The sequence below is a fragment of the Rhinopithecus roxellana genome, chromosome 9 (assembly GCF_007565055.1).
Source record: "Rhinopithecus roxellana isolate Shanxi Qingling chromosome 9, ASM756505v1, whole genome shotgun sequence".
Classification (NCBI taxonomy): domain Eukaryota; kingdom Metazoa; phylum Chordata; class Mammalia; order Primates; family Cercopithecidae; genus Rhinopithecus; species Rhinopithecus roxellana.
This window is the reverse complement of record NC_044557.1, coordinates 136,366,531-136,386,340: the sequence shown is the minus strand read 5'-3', so window position 1 is coordinate 136,386,340 and position 19,810 is coordinate 136,366,531. Positions and strand designations below refer to the sequence as shown.

General features: G+C 44.6%; 1 protein-coding gene across 8 annotated transcripts in view; it reads right to left on the bottom strand.

Annotated features, from left to right (window-relative positions):
* NUGGC (nuclear GTPase, germinal center associated) overlaps positions 1 to 19,810 on the bottom strand; it is a 70,932-nt gene that overhangs the window by 24,211 nt on the left and 26,911 nt on the right. For all 8 annotated transcript variants that reach the window (XM_010370923.2, XM_030937698.1, XM_030937700.1 and 5 more), the window contains 4 exons: positions 15,700 to 15,875; positions 13,519 to 13,537; positions 11,637 to 11,726; positions 2,022 to 2,127 (listed from right to left, as the gene is read on the bottom strand). In XM_010370923.2, coding sequence (XP_010369225.1) covers positions 2,022 to 2,127; positions 11,637 to 11,726; positions 13,519 to 13,537; positions 15,700 to 15,875 — 391 coding nt within the window. The remainder of the gene's footprint in view (positions 1 to 2,021; positions 2,128 to 11,636; positions 11,727 to 13,518; positions 13,538 to 15,699; positions 15,876 to 19,810) is intronic.

Here is a 19,810-nt window from a genome sequence, read left to right as displayed (position 1 = left end):
CGCGATGAATGGTAGATCAGCAATACTGCATATTCATTTTATTTAGCCATATTAAAAAAACTACATGGAAAAGAACAGGCTGGTTGAAAACATGGGGTCTTTCCTTTGGACAGCTATCACCTACAGAGGTAAAGCAAAGTGCTCACAATTCTACAGTCTCAGCCCTTCGGTCCCCCTAGACTTTTCTATCTATGTCAACTAACCCTTAACACTGGAATAGCCCACGCTTGCTGTAGAAAGGAAGAAGAACCTCTGACATGCAGGATTCTAGAGGTGACAGGATTCCTGTCACATCCTAACCTGTTGTTGGTCAGAAGATAATAGATGCCACTCTACCCTTTTCCCCATTATTCCCATATGTGGCAATTTCTCTATATTATTCCTCTCCATATACCATGCTAATTTTGTCTTTTATACCCTTAATCAAGCAGTTCCCCCATCTCTGTGAACATTTCACACCTTTGCTCCTTAACCTCCATGCACATACCTACACGTCTAGTACAATGCATGCACGTCGCAAGCCTTGTCAAGTTCAGATGAGAATATAGTCCTGACCCTGCCTGCCCACTCACTTTCCACTGAGTGTCTAGTGCACACAGAGCTCTAGATTCCCCGGGCTGCTGTTGCACTCATGGTCAGCAGCAACTAACTAAGCCTCAGTTTTACTTCAATTTTTGCACTTGGGTTAGTATTAGCTCCTCATCCATATTTCAAGTTCTGTGAAGAAAGAGTCATGCCTTATGCTTTCCCTGCCTCGCAGACAAAATATACAATAGTCGCTCACAAAATAATTCTAATGCCCATAGTTGGGTGGGAGGGGACTAAGGAAATAACCCAGTAGTTTTTTTTGTTTTGTTTTTTTTTTTGAGACAGAGTTCTGCTCTTGTCACCCAGGCTGGAGTGCAGTGGCACGATCTCAGCTCACTGCAACCTCCGCCTTCCAGGTTCAAGCAATTCTCCTGCCTCAGCCTCCTGAGTAGCTGGGACTACAGGTGCCCGCCACCACGCCCAACTAATTTTTATATTTTTTAGTAGAAACAGAGTTTCACCATGTTGGCCAGGTTGGTCTTGAACTCCTGACCTTAGGTGATCCACCTGCCTCAGCCTCCCAAAATGCTGGGACTACAGGCATGAGCCACTGCCCCCAGCTTTTTGTTGATGTTTTTTTGAGACAGAGTTTTGCTCTTGTTGCCCAGGCTGGAGTGCAATGGTGCAATCTCGGCTCACTGCAACCTCTGCCTCCTGGGTTTAAGCAATTCTCCTGCCTCAGTCTTCCAAGTAGATGAGATTATAGGCATGCACCACCACACCTGGCTAATTTTCTATTCTTAGTATAGATGGGGTTTCACCACGTTGGTCAGGCTGATCTCAAACTCCTGACCTCAGGTGATCTACCCACCTTGGCCTCCCAAAGTGCTGGGATTACAGGGCGAGTCACCACATCCGGCAACCCAATTATTTGACCTTTACCAACCCATGGTAAGATTTGGAGGCAAGAGGAATTGTGGTCTCTGACACCATAACAATGCAAAGAAGGGCCGGGCGCAAGGCTCAAGCCTGTAATCCCAGCACTTTCAGAGGCCGAGATGGGCAGATCACGAGGTCAGGAGATCGAGACCATCCTGGCTAACCCGGTGAAACCCCATCTCTACTAAAAAATACAAAAAACTAGCCAGGTGAGGTGGCGGGCGCCTGTAGTCCCAGCCACTCGGGAGGCTGAGGCAGGAGAATGGCATAAACCTGGGAGGCAGAGCTCGAAGTGAGCTGAGATCCGGCCACTGCACTCCAGCCTGGGTGACAGAGCGAGACTCTGTCTCAAAAAAAACAAAAAAACAAACAAACAAAAAACAAAAAAAAAAAAACATGCAAAGAAGAAAATATCTTTATTTGCAATTGGTATTGAAACCATGGCAAGCTGGAAAAAATTGTGTTGCACAAAAAGTTCTAGAACAGGAAATTTGAAGTGCCACTTGATCTTCAGAATTTCAGTGCTGGAGATTAAAAAAAAAAACATAAATTACCCGTTTCCTCCTCGGTGAGGAGAGCCTGCTGCCAGTACTCCTGGGCGCTGACTGTATACACCAGATCTGAGGCTTCCAGAACCTTGAAGTCAGCTGGCAATTTTCTCTGAAGTGAAAGAGTCACACAGAAAACAGAATAACTCAAACCACAGCAAAGGCAATCATGCACAGGACCCACAAGAGCCTTCAGCCAATTTCAGCTCACTCACTTTCAGTTCTCCATGACCCCCTCTGGGAACAGACAATATTCTCAAGGTCTGGTGTTGCCATCTGTCCAGTCCTAACAAGGTCAGAAGTTATGAGGGAACTGCTGCATATAAACTATTGTCTTGGGAGTTAAATATCAATTCTAGAAGAAAATGTGTAGAGAAAATAGTTCAAAGGTGTATTTAAATGTTCAGAGGGGTAATAATACCAGGATCCTTTCTCAAAAAAGAAGTACATGTCTGGAATGGGCAGTGGCGTGCTGCAGCCAGCTCGTACCAGCTCCTGAAAGCCAACAGCACATGTCACTTTCCTACTCTGCCTTCCGTGACGTCACACTGGTAGCTTGAAATTGACAATAGTGGGACTGTTTCAATCCTGAATCTCAAACTGATAACCCAAATCCATAACCACATTGTGATCCCCAATTTACAACCAAATAATTTCAGCTGACATGTGACCATAGCTTATCAATACTAAGAGGCACATTGTTTCCCTGTTTAATATTTCTGAAATTGAGATGCATCTTGCAACTGCTGTAGGCCAGGTGGCAATCACAAGGTGGTTGTCACTGGCTGCATGTTATGAGCTGAAATGTATCCCCCTCCAAAATTCACATGTTGAGGTCCTAATCTCCACTAACTCCTATTGACACCACAGGAATTGGCAAATGGTACACATCAGCCCTTTGTTTTTTCATCGTTTGTTTGTTTTTGGGGATTTTTTTTTTTAAACAAAGAGCTAGTTGTTAAACATTTGCAAGTGAAACACAACACAAACCTGACTAAAGTCCTATAAAAGCAACAATTTCTTAGGTAGTGAGTGATCATACACATCTTTTTTTTTTTTTTTTTTTTTTTTGAGACGGAGTCTCGCTCTGTCACCCAAGCTGGAGTGCACTGGCCAGATCTCAGCTCACTGCAAGCTCCGCCTCCCGGGTTCACGCCATTCTCCTGCCTCAGCCTCCCGAGTAGCTGGGACTACAGGCGCCCGCCACCTCGCCCGGCTAGTTTTTTGTATTTTTTAGTAGAGACGGGGTTTCACCGTGTTAGCCAGGATGGTCTCGATCTCCTGACCTTGTGATCCGCCCGCCTCGGCCTCCCAAAGTGCTGGGATTACAGGCTTGAGCCACCGCGCCCGGCCCATACACATCTTAATGCAGACTAATGTTGAAACAAATTATGATGTTAAATGTCAAGCAATTGGCTGGGCATGGTGGTTCACACCTGTAATCCTAGCACTTTGGGAGGCCAAGGTGGGCAGATCACGAGGTCAGGAGTTCGAGACCAGCCTGGCCAATAGGTGAAACCCCCATCTCTACTAAAAAATACAAAAATTAGCCGGGTGTGGTGGTGTGCACCTGTAGTCGCAGCTACTCGAGAGGCTGAGGCAATATAATTATTTGAACCCGGGAGGTGGAGGTTGCAATGAGCCGAGACCATGTCACTGCACTCCAGCTTGGGTGACAGAGAGAGACTCCATCTCAGGAAAAAAAAAAAAAAAAAGTCAAGCAATTAAGAATTATTTGAGAAAGTCTTTTTTTATGCTTAGAAAAACATTGTTGGCCGGGTGCGGTGGCTCAAGCCTGTAATCCCAGCACTTTGGGAGGCCGAGACGGGCAGATCACAAGGTCAGCAGATCGAGACCATCCTGGCTAACACGGTGAAACCCCGTCTCTACTAAAAAATACAAAAAACTAGCCAGGTGAGGTGGTGGGCGCCTTTAGTCCCAGCTACTCGGGAGGCTGAGGCAGGAGAATGGCGTGAACCCGGGAGGCGGAGCTTGCAGTGAGCTGAGATCCGGCCACCGCACTCCAGCCTGGGCGACAGAGCGAGACTCTGTCTCAAAAAAAAAAAAAAAAGAAAAGAAAAACATTGTCATGGAGAAGTCATGCTAGAATCATACATAAATAGTATTCCGTATTCTTTCATTCTTCTCACTTAAAAAAAAGAGAAAACCATTCACCTACAGAATGTGCATGTGTGGGTGTGGGTATTTGAGGGAGGTAGAAACCAGTGGAGAGTTGTCAATCTCTTTCTGATGCAAAGATATAAAAGAGCTGAGTGAGTAGATGCCCTGCAGTCCACTGAGACTGGTGAGAAGCCGTGTCCCTGGCAAGCTGTAAGCACATGTAGTTAAGGCTGGAATACAGATATCTGTGTAGACTGCCAGAAGCCCACCCCTACCAACCCTCTTATAGAGTCAGCTGAAGTTGCATAAAGAATCTATCTGCTGAGATTTTGCTTTGATAGAGTTTTCACTCTAGGAAAAAGTTTAGGGAAAGCTGAAATTATTTTCTACTGGGAGATGACATTAATGTAGAATTAAGTTTAAGTAGGGTTTTAAAACAGTTCCAAGAAAGGCATGTACTTAGCTGTGCCCAGATGTTTGCATTATTTAAAATCTGGACCTAAATCTTGTATAACTTTTCTAAAAATTATTGAAGATTAGTTAACATTTATGCTTTTTATTATAGCAAAAAGAAATGTTTTTATAGTGTCAATGAAGTGACTCTAGTATAAAGGGTTCATATTATTGTAAAAGATAAGTAGAAACGGCTATAGTTGGAGGTAGGATCCAAGATGTTAGTAGATATTCATCAAATTATGCCACAGAAACATTAGACACTGCTCTAATTTAAACACATGGCTTATGATAATAAAACGTAACACAATATATTAAAGTTTGTAGAAAGATATTGTATGTGAAAGAGGAGAAAATGGGGAAACTCATACCAGAAGGGAGGCCAGGCGCGGTGGCTCACACCTTGTAATCCCTGCACTTTGGGAGGCTGAGGCAGGCAGATTGCCTAAGCTCAGGAATTCAGGACCAGCCTGGCTAACATGGTGAAACCCCGTCTCTACTACAAATACAAAAAATTAGCCGGGCATGGAGGCACACGCTTGTAGTCCCAACTACTCAGAAGGCTGAGGCAGGAGAATCACTTTAGCCTGGGAGCTGGAGGCTGCAGCGAGCCAAGATCGTGCCATTGAACTCAAGCTGGGACAACAGAGGAAGATGCCAGGAAGGAAGGAAGGAAGGAAGGAAGGAGGGAGGGAGGGAGGGAGGGAGGGAGGGAGGGAGGGAGGAAGGAAGGAAGGAAGGAAGGAAGGAAGGAAGGAAGGAAGGAAGGAAGGAAGGAAGGAAGGAAGGAAGGGCGGGCACAGTGGCTCATGCCTGTAATCCCAGCACTTTGGCAGGCCAAGGTGGGCAGATCACCTGAGGTCAGGAGTTCCAGACCAGCCTGACCAACATGGATAAACCCTGTCTCCACTAAAAGTACAAAATTAGCTGGTCGTGGTGGCACATGCCTGTAATCCTAGCTACTCGGGAGGCTGAGGCAGGAGAATCCCTTGAACCTGGAAGGCGGAGGTTTAGATGAGCTGAGATTGCACCATTGCACTCCAGCCTTAGTAACAAGAGCAAAACTCTGAAAAAAGGAGAGGGGAGGAGAGGGGAGGGGAGAGGAGGGTAGAAGAGGGGAGGGGAGAGGAGGGGATTCAATGGAAGCAGAATTAGAAAGGACATAGTAAAATTGGAGTTAGATTGAAATCAGTAACATCAATCATGACCCAGCTGGGCGCAGTGGCTCACGCCTATAGTCCTAGCACTTTGGAAGACTGAGGCAGGTGAATCACCTGGTGTCAGGAGTTCCAGACCAGCCTGGCCAACATGGTAAAACCCTGTCTCCACTAAAAATACAAAAATTAGCCAGGTGTGGCAGCACATGCCTATAATCCCAGCTACTTGGGAGGCTGAGGCAAAGAATCTCTTGAACCCAGGAGGCAGAGATTGCAGTGAGTCGAGATCACGCCACCGCGCTCCAGCCTGGGCAACAGAGCCAGATTCTATCTCAAAATAATAATAATAATAATAATAATAATAATAATAATGATCCAATTTTAAAATCTTTTTTTAATGGTTATGTTACCTGAAATCAGTAACATAAATCATGACTCATTTTTTAAATCCACCTTTTCTAGTTTTGTCATGAAAATTATGTTGCAGTGACATCACTCTGCCACTCTTACTTGTATGAAATAATTTTATCTGTATCGCTAGCACTCTGACTTTTGCTGTTATTGTTAGAGATGGGGTCTTGCTATGTTGCCCAGGCTAGTGTTGAACTCCTGGCCTCAAACGATCCTCCCATCTCGGCCTCCCAAAGTGCTGAGATTACAAGTGTTAGCCAATGTTCTCAGCCCTATTTATTTATTTATTTATTTAGAGACAGAGTCTCGCTCTGTCACCCAGGCTGGAGTGCAGTGGCACAACCTCGGCTCCCCACAACCTCTGCCTCCCAGGTTCAAGTGAGTCTCCTGACTCAGCCTCCCAAGTAGCTGGGACTACAGGTGCACGCCACCACACCCAGCTATTTTTTTTTTTTTTTTTTGTATTTTTAGTAGAGATGGGGTTTCACCATGTTGGCCAGGATGGTCTCGATTTCTTGACCTCGTGGTCCACCCGCCTTGGCCTCCCAAAGTGCTGGGATTACAGGCGTGAGCCACTGCGCCTGGCCAAGAATGTTTTGTAAATGCTAAAGGGAGTAATGCTAAAGGGAGTCAGCTAAAAGGGCTCCCACTAGCCAAAAAGTGACACATTGAGCATCAAAAAGAACACAACAGTTCTGTGAAAAGCTATGAGATCATTATGATCCTGAAACTGAGTAAATAAAATAAGGTATGTTAAAGTAAAGGCATTAACCAGTTCAAACAACATGCCTGAGACTGTCAAAATACGGTCTATAAATTCCACTTGGCGCGAGTCCTAAAAGTTTACCTAACGTATGTAAAAGAATGTTAACTGTCTTAGCAGGGGCACAAAAATCCCATTAGGTCAAATCAGGCAGTAAAACTTTGTAAATTAGGTTAAAATAAAAATCGTGTGAGAGTTTATAGTAAAAACAGAGTCAAGGCAGCCAGCTGTGGTGGCTCACGCCTATAATCCCAGCACTTTGGGAGGCTGAGGCGGGTGCCACACCTGAGGTTGGGAGTTCGAGACTAGCCTAACCAACATGGAGAAACCCCATCTCTACTAAGAGTACAAAATCAGCCGGGCATGGTGGCACATGCCTGTAATCCCAGCTACTCAGGAGGCTGAGTCAAGAGAATTACTCGAACCCGGGAGGTGGAGGTTGCGGTGAGCCAAGATCGCGCCATTGTACTCCAGTTTGGGCAACGGGAACAAAACAAAAAACAAACAAACAAACAAACAAAAAACTGGGTAAGGCAAAATTTAAGGGAAGGTCAAGTGACCCATAACATACCAGGTAATAAGAAAAGACGTGTCCTGGCTAACACGGTGAAACCCCGTCTCTACTAAAAATACAAAAAAAACTAGCCGGGCGAGGTGGCGGGCGCCTGTAGTCCCAGCTACTCGGGAGGCTGAGGCAGGAGAATGGCGTAAACCCGGGAGGCGGAGCTTGCAGTGAGCTGAGATCCGGCCACTGCACTCCAGCCCGGGCAACAGAGCAAGACTCCGTCTCAAAAAAAAAAAAAAAAAAAAAAAAAAAGAAAAGATGTGGAGCTGGAAAGTCGCATTACTATAGGATGGGGCCCAAATCACACATCTTGGAAGGATCTATGTGCCTGTGTCTCAGTCTTGAATCTCAAACTAATAACCCAAATCCATAACTACATTGTGATCCCCAATCTTCAACCACATAATTTCAGGTGACATGTGACCACAGCTTATCAATACTAAGAGGCACATCGTTTCCCGTTTAATATTTTTGAAATTGAGATGCATGTTGCAACTGCTATAGGGCAGGTGGCAGTCACAAGGTGGTTGTCACTGCCTGGGTGTTATGGGTTGAAATATATTCCCCTCCAAAATTCACATGTTGAGGTCCTAATCTCCACTACCTAAAAATGTGACCTTATATGGAAATTGGGTCATTGAGGATAAAATGTATTAAGATGAAGTCATACTGGAGTAGGGTGGGCCCCTAATCCAATGACTGGTATATTTAAAAAAAGAGGAAATTTGGATAAAGAGACATACACATGAGAAGAATGGCATATGAAGACTGGAGTTGTGCTGCCACAAGCCAGGAATTACCAGAAGCAAGGAGAGAGAACTGGACCAGATCCTTCCCGCAGCTTCAGAGGGAGCATGGTGCTGCTAACACCTTGATTTTGGACTTCCAGCCTCCAGAACTGGGAGAGAATAATTTTCTGTTGTTCCAAGCCACCCAGCTGTAGTGCTTAGGAGGTTCATACACTGCACATGGCCAACTTGGTCACAGCTGTTTACATTGCCCTTCCTTCTAATGAGTTGTATGCATTACTTAACTGCCATTTAATATGCCTTTTAAAAGATTATGCTATGATTCAGCATTGAAAGGTCAGCATTTTCCAGGCCTTTACATCAAAAGGCCTGGAAATGGAAACATGGGGCATATATTTGATGTTAGTGGAAAAAATGCTCCTGGTTGGTGGAGTAGACAGTAATTCCAGATTTTCTTGCAAAGCACCACTTAAGTGCTTCAAGGGACCTAGGAAAGGGAGACATCCACATGTAGATGAAGCTGGGTTGTGTTTTGATACTGAGGTACGTGCAAAGTGACTGCCTATCTCAAACGCAGCCAAAAAAAAAAAAAAAAAAGTGATGGAAACTCAAGGAATGCCTTATCAAGAACTTCTGTCTCATGTTTCCTGTGATTAAAACTAAATTTGCTCCAAGGCCAGGCACTGTGGCTCACACCTGTAATCCCAGTGCTTTGGGAGGCCCAAGCAGGAGAATTGTTTGAGCCCAGGAATTAGAGACCAGCCTGGGCAACATACCCTGTCTCCATAAAAAATTTAAAAATTAGCTGGATGCATACTGGTATACCGGTAGTCCTAACCCCTTGGGAGGCTGGTGGGGGTCGGGGGGAGTGGAGGGCAGGCAGAAAGATAGCTTGAGCCCAGGAATTCAAGGTTGCAGTGAGCTATACTTGCGCCACTACACTCCAGCCTGGGTGACAGAGTGAGACCCGTCTGGAAAAAAAAAAAAAAAAAAAGTTCCAAACGATGGCATGTAGCACAAGTCAAGGTTTCACAATATTTCAAACTGAAATAAAGTGGTTGGAGAATGAAGGTATCACCTTGCCATCAGAGGTGTGTGTTGGAGGCCTCAGAAGAACTTGCACCATAGCAGTGACAGCTATAGTCACCCTGCAAGCTGATGTACTGCTGCCCAGGCCCTAACTTATACAAACCAATTCGGCATGTTTACTGGTATAGTTGTAAATTGTGTATTGAAGTATTCCATGTTTCCATTTCCAGGGATAATATGATCAGGCACTCATACAATGCATATTTCTTTAATACCAAAAAGAACAATTTAGGAGACCATGACCAGCTTTACTAAATTTTGCCTCATTAAAACTGGCATTCAAGAATTGCCTGGTACAATATTCTGGCTTAAGCATGAGGCCTAATGATACTGCGCTAGAAACAAAAGCTTTGAAATTTTCAGTTCCACGTTGTACAGCAGACGTTTTCTGTATCAATATCTTTGAAGACAAAATACAGAAAGAAATTGAATATAGAGCTGGACATCGGCCAGATGTTTTTACTACTGAATCCAATACCAAAGATTTTGTTTCAGCCAAACACATCATCTGTCACATTGTACTTACTCTTATATATTCCTTATGTTATTTTGTTTATATTTTATCTTAAACTTGATTTTAGTTTTATAGTTGTATAAGATTGTTATAGGCCAGACGCGGTGGCTCATGCCTGTAATTCCAGCACTTTGGGAGGCCGAGGCGGGCAAATCACCTGAGGTCAGGAGTTCAAGACCAGCCTGGCCAACATGGTGAAACCCCATCTCTACTAAAACTACAAAAATTAGCTGGGCATAGTAGCAGGCACTTGTAATCCCAGCTACTCGGGAGGCTGAGGCAGGAAAATCGCTCGAACCCAGGGTTCGGAGGTTGCAGTGAGCTGAGATTGTACCACTGCACTCCAGCCCAGGCGATGGAGTGAGACTCTGTCTCAAAAAAAAAAAAAAAAAAAAAGACTATGATAGTAAGGAGTTGTATGTTTGTACCCATTTTAGTGATAAAATAGTAAAAATAAGAAAACACTAAACGCAGCTCAGACCTTATCGCCATCCACCCCCTCTTACTCCCCCTCCGAGCCTTTCCAAGCTACTCACCTGTCATTCACCAAACACAGCAGCCTATGTCAATGGTGTTCTTGCTTCTGCCTCAAAAGCGCCTTCTCGACTTTTTCACCTCACTAAAGACTACAGTTTCTTTAAAACTCTGCTCTGCAGAGCACTGTGGTGCCTGCTGAGCTGTAGTCCTAGCTACGTGGGAGGCTGAGGCAGGAGGATCATTTCAGCCCAGGAGTTCAAGACCAGCCTAGGCAACATAGTGGAAACCCAGTCTTTAAAAATAATAATAATAAAATTGGCCAGGCGCAGTGGCTCACACCTGTAATCCCAGCATTTTAGGAGGCTGAGGCAGGCAGATCACCTGAGGTCAGGAGTTCGAGACCAGCCTGGTCAACATGGTAAAACCCCGTCTCTACTAAAAACACAAAAATTAACTGTGTGTGGTGGCATGTGCCCGTAATCCCAGCTACTTAGGAGGCAGAGGCAGGAGAATCCCTTGAACCCAGGAGACGGAGGTTGCACTGAGCCAAGATTGTGCCACTGTACTCTAGCCTGGGTGACACAGCGAGACTAAGTCTCAAAAAATAATAATAATAATAAAATAAAATTCTGCCCAGAGGCTGAGTTTTCCTTGAATACCTCCCCAGTCCCACCTCCCCTGCCACCAGTGTGACCTGGCATCTTTCCTCCATGTCCCACAGCACTCCAGAGTTCCTCCACTGTATGGAGATCCCAGACTCACGTGGGCCTACTCCTCTGTGGACCACATGCTCATCTGACCCTCCCGACAATCACAGGAGATAGATATCATTATCTCCCCATTTTAAAGATGAGAAAATGGAGCCTCAGAGGTAACTGAAGCAGTAGGACTGAGTTAAATCCAAAATGTCTCCTCTAGGTCAGTAATCTTAGTACTTTGGGAGGTCAAGGCAGGTGGATCGCTCAAGCCCAGGAGTTTGAGACTAGCCTGGACAACATGGTGCAACCCCATCTCTACAAAAACTACAAAAATTGGCCAGACATGGTGGTGCATGCCTATAGTCCCAGCTACTTGAGAGGCTGAGGTGGGAGGATCTCTTGCACCTGGGAGGCAGAGGTTGAAGCAAGCCGAGACCACACCGCTGCACTCCAGCCTAGCCAACAGAGTGAGACCCCCGTCTCAAAAACAAAACAAACCAAATGAGCAAACTGTCTATTCCAAAGCTTTTGCCCTTGCAACTACACAATACCAGGTATACATTTGTATCTCAAAATCTAGTTGCTGGGATACAGAAAAACACATAGGGAAACCTGTTAACTCACCTTCAGTTTTTCCTTGAGAATTCTAGTCCTTTGTAGTTTTATCATTTCATTTCTTTCTAAAACAGCCTCTCGCTGACTCTGAATAGCTTGCTAGGTTGTGAAAGGAAATAGAAGCATGCAGAGAGCAGTGTTATCAACAGTAATGAGGTAGCAAGACGCACATTTTCTTGGCAGATCTTCATTTGGTCCAGACAGTCAAATACGCATGCACTGTATTAGAATTATACACAGTTGCCGGGCATGGTGGTTCACGCCTATAATCCCAGCACTTCGGGAGGCCAAGGTAGGTGGATCACGAGGTCAGGAGATCGAGACCATCCTGGCTAATCCAGTGAAACCCCATCTCTACTAAGAATACAAAAAATTAGCCAGGGGTGGTGGCACATGCCTGTAGTCCCAGCTACTCAGGAGGCTGAGGCAGGAGAATCGCTTGAACCCAGGAGGCAGAGGTTGCAGTGAGTTGAGATTGCGTCACTGCACTACAGCCTGGGCGACAGAGTGAGACTCTGTTTCAAAAGAAAAAAAAAACACAGTTGACCCTTGGACAACACGGGTTTGAACTGCATGGGTCCATTTATACGTGGATTCTTTTTCAATAATTGAAAAACATTTTGAAGATTTGCGACAATCTGAAAAAACTCACAGACAAACCCTGTAGTCTAGAAATAACAAAAAGTTAAGAAAAAGGTATGTCATGAATGTATAAAATAGATGTAGATCCAAGTTTATATTTGATCATGTACTACCATGAAATGCATGATTCTATTATGAAAAGTGAAAATTTATCAAAACTTCTGTAAACACCTATAGACTGTACATGGTACCATTTGCAGTCAAGAGAAATGTAAATAAGCATTAAGATGCAGTATTAAATCATAACTGAGCAAAATTAACTGCAGTACACACTATACTACTGTAATAACTTCAGAGCCACCTCCTGTTGCTGTTGTGGTAGCTCAAGTGTTTCAACTATCCACTTAAAATGCCAAACACCACGTGATGCTAATCATCTCCACGAAAGCAGTGCATCGCTCCAGTAAATTGCATACGGCACTAAAAAGTGATCTCTTGCAGTTCTCATGTATTTTGCAGCCTGTTTAGTGCAATACCCTAAATCTTGAATAACACCATGGGACCCATCTGAAGTCCAATGATCCTGGAGCAGCTCCCAAGTAGCAGAGAAAAGTCATGACATTGCAAGAAAAAGTTGAATTGCTTCATATGTGCCATGATTGAGGTCTGCAGCTGCTATTGCCTGTCATTTCAGATGTACAATTCATCTTGCAAACAGATAAAGTAAACTTACTCTATTGATAACTACAGTGCCGTATTGTAAATGTATTTTCTCTTCCTTATGATTTCTTTCTTTTTTTTCTTTTTTTTTTGAGACAGAGTCTCGCTGTTGCCCAGGCTGGAGTGAAGTGGCGCCATCTCGGCTCACTGCAACCTCCGCCTCCCAGGTTCAAGTGATTGTCCTGCCTCAGCCTACTGAGCAGCTAGGATTACAGGTGTGCACCACCACGCCCAGCTAAGTTTTGTGTTTTTAGTAGAGACGGGGTTTCACCATGTTGGTCAGGCTGGTCTTGAACTCCTGACCTCGTGATCTGCCTACCTCGGCCTTCCAAAGTGCTGGGATTACAGGCATAAGCCACCACTCCCGGCCGTGATTTTCTTAATGACGTTTTCTTTTCTCTAGCTTACTTTATTGCAAGAATACAGAACATAATACATATACAAAATACGTATTAACTGTTTATGCTATCAGTAAGACTTCCAATCAACTGTGGCTATTAGTAGTTAAGTTTTTGGGGAAGCAAAAATTATGTGTGGATTTTTGACTGAGCAGGGGTAATAAAAAAATAAAAAACTAGTTCATACTTACATTTCCCGCCTTTCTTTCTCTGAAATGAAATTAGGAAAATGTAACAATTACTTAACTTTTACGATGTGTCACTGCAGTCTTTGACTTTCCCTAAAAGCAGCACATACTGCTCTGTGTCGTGCCTTTTCATAAGCTCTTTCTTTGACCCGATGCTTTCTCTTCTGACCCACCTCCAGCGTCCACTTGAAAAAAGTGCCTTCATTTCTCAACGGCCAGCCGGCGTTTTGTCAGCTGTGAACATTTTCTGTGACCTCACTCTCTGTCCCAGTCAAAAATGCAGCCCTTTCACCTTGGGTTCCCATAGCACCTGGCTTGTTCCTTCATGTATAACCTTTAACCCTCTTTTAGATGGTGAGCTCAAAGACTGGGCAATGTGCCTCTGAATCCACAGCCCCTACCTATGTTCAATAAATGCTTATTATTAACACATTAGATTTTATTATTATTATTATTTTGAGACGGAGTCTCGCTCTGTCGCCCAGGCTGGAGTGCAGTGGTACGATCTCAGCTCACTGCAACCTCCGCATCCCGGGTCCAAGCGATTCCCCTGCCTCAGCCGCCTGAGTAGCTGGGACTACAGGTACACACCACCACGCCCGGCTAATTTATTTTGTATTTTTTAGTAGAGATGGTGTTTCACCATGTTGGCCAGGATGGTCTTGATCTCCTGACCTTGTGATCTGCCCACCTCAGCCTCCCAAAGTGCTACGATTACAGGTGTGAGCCACCACACCCAGCCTAATTGTGTTAATTTTAATGTTGGCATTGGAAAGAGAGGGCTAGAGATATTCTCTGCTGGGGTGAGATGAGGAGAAATGCAGGAGAAAAAAATGAAGCTGCAATTCCAACCCAGACCATGACAGCAAGTGAATTCCTGAAGACGGCAGTCAGACCTAAGCTTCAGTGAGTGGGGACGAAATGGTGGAGGGGTGGTAAAGGAGCTCCTGTTGGAGGTGAGATGCATCCGTGACATCACATCCCGTGAACACACACCCCATGGATACAGGAAAGCCCAGTTTATGCCCGCTGATCCCCTCTAAGGACTAATCACACCCCCTCTCACTCTCAAAATTGTCCCAACATAGAAGGTTAGTTATAGTCTTCCTAGCTATAGCGACAGCAGAGCTCTCCATGGAAATCAACATCTATTAAGCCCACAAATGCTTACCTTTTATTTGTTAGAATACAGCTCTTAGAGAATGCATCTACCTTCACCTAAAGTTCTACAACTTTTGAGGACCTGTTCCAAGTGAGTTAAAAAGCTCAGGAGTCTCTGGCTGGGGATGCTGGGCTTAATACCTAGGTGATGGGTTGATCTGTGCAGCAAACCCCTATGGCACACATTTACCTATGTAACAAACCTGCAGATCCTGCACATGTACCCTGGAACTTAAAATAAAAATAAAAATAATTTTTAATGATTTTTAAAAAGCTCAGGAGTACAAAAACCTGAAACATCAAAGCTGTACCCTGGGCTGGGTGTGGTAGCTCACTCCTGTAATCCCAGCACTTTGGGAGGCCAAGGCGGGCAGATCACCTGAGGTCTGGAGTTCAAGACCACCCCGGCCAACATGGTGAAACCCCATCTCTACCAAAAATACAAAAATTAGCCAGGTATACCGGCCGGCATCTGTAATCCCAGCTATTCAGGAGGCTGAGGCAGGAGAATCGCTTGAACTCGGGAAATGGAGGTTGCAGTGAGCTGAGATTGTGCCACTGTACTCTAGCCTGGGCGGTACAGCAAGACTCCGTCTCAAAAAAAGAAAAAAGAAAAAAAAAAAAAAAAAAAGCTCTACCCTGCCAGGTAGGACTATGGGTTTGTACTTCCTAGTTACAGGGGTGTCTACACTTTCTACATCTGTGGAGCAGGTGGGATCATCAAATCGCACAGTGCAGGAGGTACCATCTGCATCTGGTACATGTGAGTAGCACCCTCAGAGCTGTGTAGGGGACACTAGCTTGGCACTAAGCAGCTACCTTGGAAAGTTCAGATTCCCGAGACAACCCAACTAAGGGTCCTGATGTCCCAGGAAGTCACCCAGTCTTTTGTTTCCTCCCCAACAGTCACTTCCTGAAGCCCCGTAACCATGTTACACAGTCAAGCTCCATGCTACTGTAGTCGGGACCCACAGAGGAAAGCCCCTGACTGAAGCCCACATCCCCGTGAACCCAGCACAATACCTTAGGTATTCTGGCAAGTGGAGTTTGTCCGTCTTGGTGACCACAAGGGCCACGTCCCTACAGAAGCCCCGCTGGCAGGCTTTGATGCTCTCATTCAGAAGGTCTTCGTGGGCTCGTCCCCCAGAAACTCGCTCTATGTCACTGATCACCCAGATCACTGAGCACTTGTCAATGGTCTGCAAAACATGACCACAGCACGTGTCAGCACAGGAATGGAGTCACAGTTCCTGAGGACCGATTCCCTAATGTATCCCTTAAGCCTCTCCCTCGAGTCCCACCCCTCACCGCTCCCCACCACACTCTGTGCACTAGCTGGACTGAGCTACGTGCCATTTCTCATATGTGCCTTGTTCTATTAATTACCTGGCCACAGTCTCTGCCTAGCCCCCATCTGTCCCTCAAGACTGCGAAGGACCCCTCAAGCATGGGCTGGCCTCTGCATCCTGTAACATCTGGACTTACCTCCCGCATCGCCTCTGAGACACAGTGACGGCACCAGGTCTGCTCTCTGCCCCCTGATGGGAAGTGACCATCTGCACCTTTCCTCTTGGGATCCACCTCACTTCAAGCCCAGTGCTTAGCACACAGGAGAGGCTTCACAGTAGTTTGTGCCATTAGAGATTGACAGAATTCCCTAAATCAGTCCTCCACTCCCAGTCCCAGATCCATCACTGGCTTGCTTTATCTCAGTTGTCCCCTGGGGAAAATTCTTGTTTTTCCAGGGCTAAGTTTGGTGGCGCACATACCCCCAAGCTGTCACCTTGGGGTGCCGTCACCTGATGGCATCATTTTGATGTTTGACTGCCCCTGCATGTTTAGTACAATGCCACCAGACGGCAGCAGGGAGCCAGAAACCACATGACAAGTTGCAAAGGCCAATGAACATGAAATAACAACATATTAATGACATAAATGTTGCTTTATTAAATATGCAACTTTCACGTGATAATCATGCATAGCCTTGTGACATTTCTCTAATTGTATTGTTACTCTTGTCTTACCTCTACATAAATGAAAATCTGGTTCAACTCAGGGATTGAGTTCATTTGTGGTTCCTCAGTGCTTTGCATACAAAGGGGTGACAAGTTTGTGACTTGATAATTAAATCATCATTTTGCTTTATACCAGTAGTATTTAACTAGTAGAGTTTTTGTGCCCCAGAAGATATAAACAGCCTCCAACTTGTGATGATTCAGCGTACAATTTTTCTTTTCAACTTTACAATGGGTTTACTGAACGATTGGTAAGTCCAGGACAACAGGGACTAATGATGGTTATGATTCCAGCTTACAGGGGGCTTATCAGGATGCAATTCTATGGTATGTCAATGAGCATCTGTATTTGGCAATGTCTGGAGACATTTTTAATAGTGACAACTTGGGGGGTACTTGCACGTAAAGGCCGAGGATGCTGCTAAACATTCTTCAATGCCCAGGACAGTCCCACCCCCGCCCCCATCCCACAGAGAATTATCTGGCAGCCCAAAATGTCAAGAGGTTGAGAAACCTTGATCCAGGGCAGTGGGTTTCAGCTTGCTTTTAGCAGGGGAGACTTTTTCAAATGAAATCTTAGTTAGAATTCCAACATATAAACTTGATTTTTAAAAAGCAGAACTGCTGTGGTTGAATTGGGAGTGGAGGACCCAGAACCACCATCTGCACAATACCCTCTACCCTCTGTCCATGAACCTTTTGGCTCCATAAATCATTGCTTAAAAAGCATCAGTTTCTCGAGTTAGACAAACCTCTTGGATTATAGGGAAGTAAATGAGGCCCAAGTGGTAAAGAGACTCGTATAGGGCCACACAACGATGGATCCTGTCTCTCCTTTATAGGTGAATGGATGTTGACTTAGGCAAGAAAATAAAAACCATTACAGTCCTTCTGCTTCCCAAACGATAATCAACTTAGAAAAGCTTTGGGCTCATCCTAAGTCAAAAGAACAAAGCTGGAGGCATCACACTACCTGACTTCAAACTATACTACAAGGCTACAGTAACCAAAACAGCATGGTACTGGTACCAAAACAGAGATATAGACCAATGGAACAGAACAGAGTCCTCAGAAATAATACCACACATCTACAGCCATCTGATCTTTGACAAACCTGAGAGCAACAAGAAATGGGGAAAGGATTCCCTATTTAATAAATGGTGCTGGGAAAATCGGCTAGCCATAAGTAGAAAGCTGAAACTGGATCCTTTCCTTACTCCTTATACGAAAATTAATTCAAGATGGGTTAGAGACTTAAATGTTAGACCTAAAACCATAAAAACCCTAGAAGAAAACCTAGGTAATACCATTCAGGACATAGGCATGGACAAGGACTTCATGTCTAAAACATCAAAAGCAACGGCAACAAAAGCCAAAATTGACAAATGGGATCTAATTAAAGAGCTTCTGCACAGCAAAAGAAACTACCATCAGAGTGAACAGGCAACCTACAGAATGGGAGAAAATTTTTGCAATCTACTCATCTGACAAAGGGCTAATATCCAGAACCTACAAAGAACTCAAACACATTTACAAGAAAAAAACAACCCCATCAAAAAGTGGGCAAAGGATATGAACAGACATTTCTCAAAAGAAGACATTCATACAGCCAATAGGCACATGAAGAAATGCTCATCATCACTGGCCATCAGAGCGATGCAAATCAAAACCACAATGAGATACCATCTCACACCAGTTAGAATAACAATCATTAAAAAGTCAGGAAACAACAGGTGCTGGAGAGGATGTGGAGAAATAGGAACACTTTTACACTGTTGGTGGGATTGTAAACTAGTTCAACCATTATGGAAAACAGTATGGCGATTCCTCAAGATCTAGAACTAGAAGTACCATATGACCCAGCCATCCCATTACTGGGTATATACCCAAAGGATTATAAATCATGCTGCTATAAAGATACATGCACACGTATGTTTATTGCGGCACTATTCACAATAGCAAAGACTTGGAATCAACCCAAATGTCCATCAGTGACAGACTGGATGAAGAAAATGTGGCACATATACACCATGGAATATTATGCAGCCATAAAAAAGGATGAGTTTGTGTCCTTTGTAGGGACATGGATGCAGTTGGAAACCATCATTCTCAGCAAACTATCGCAAGAACAGAAAACCAAACACCGCATGTTCTCACTCATAGGTGGGAACTGAATAATGAGATCACTTGGGCTCGGGAAGGGGAACATCACACACCAGGGCCTATCACGGGGAGGGGGGAGGGGGGAGGGATTGCATTGGGAGTTATACCTGATGTAAACGACGAGTTGATGGGTGCTGACAAGTTGATGGGTGCAGCATACCAACATGGCACAAGTATACATATGTAACAAACCTGCACGTTATGCACATGTACCCTAGCACTTAAAGTATAATAATAATAATAATAATAATAAAGAAAATAACTTGACTGGAAAGATATAAAAATAAAAATAAAGGACCACCCTTTCTACTTCCATCACCAAAAAAATAAAAAATAAAAATAAAAAAAAGAAAAGCTTTGGGGTCTGGGCCAGATGTGGTGCTCACATCTGTAATCCCAACACTTCAGGAGGCTAAAACAGGCAGATCACTTGAGCTCAGGAGTTCAAGGCCAACCTGGGCAATATGGTAAAATCTCATCTCTACAAAAAAAAAAAATGAGCCAAGTGTGGTGGTGTGCACCTGTAGCCCAGATCCTTGGGAGGCTGAGACAGCAGGATTGCTCAAGCCCAGGAAGTCGAGGTGGCAGTGAGCCATGATTGTGCCACTGCACTTCAGTCTGGGCAACAGAGCAAAATGCTGTCGCAAACAAAACAAAACAAAACAAAAGTAGAAGCAGCTTCCAGCTCTGTAGTGCCAACAGTGGGCAGAGAACAGTCCAGCCAGTAGAAGGCCATAAGAATGCCAGGCTGGGTGCTCCTCAAGGGCAGAGCCCCCATCACCTTCATATTCCCCTTGGTCCTGGTAAGCCACAGGTGCTTAGTGTTCACTAACATGAGAAAAGGACAGCAACCATAAAGGGTGCAGTGGTTAAATTTCAGACCCCACACAAAGCTCCCCACTGCCAGGGTTTGGTAAAGTTAGTGTCATAGAAGATACAAAAAAGTTTTTCTATAA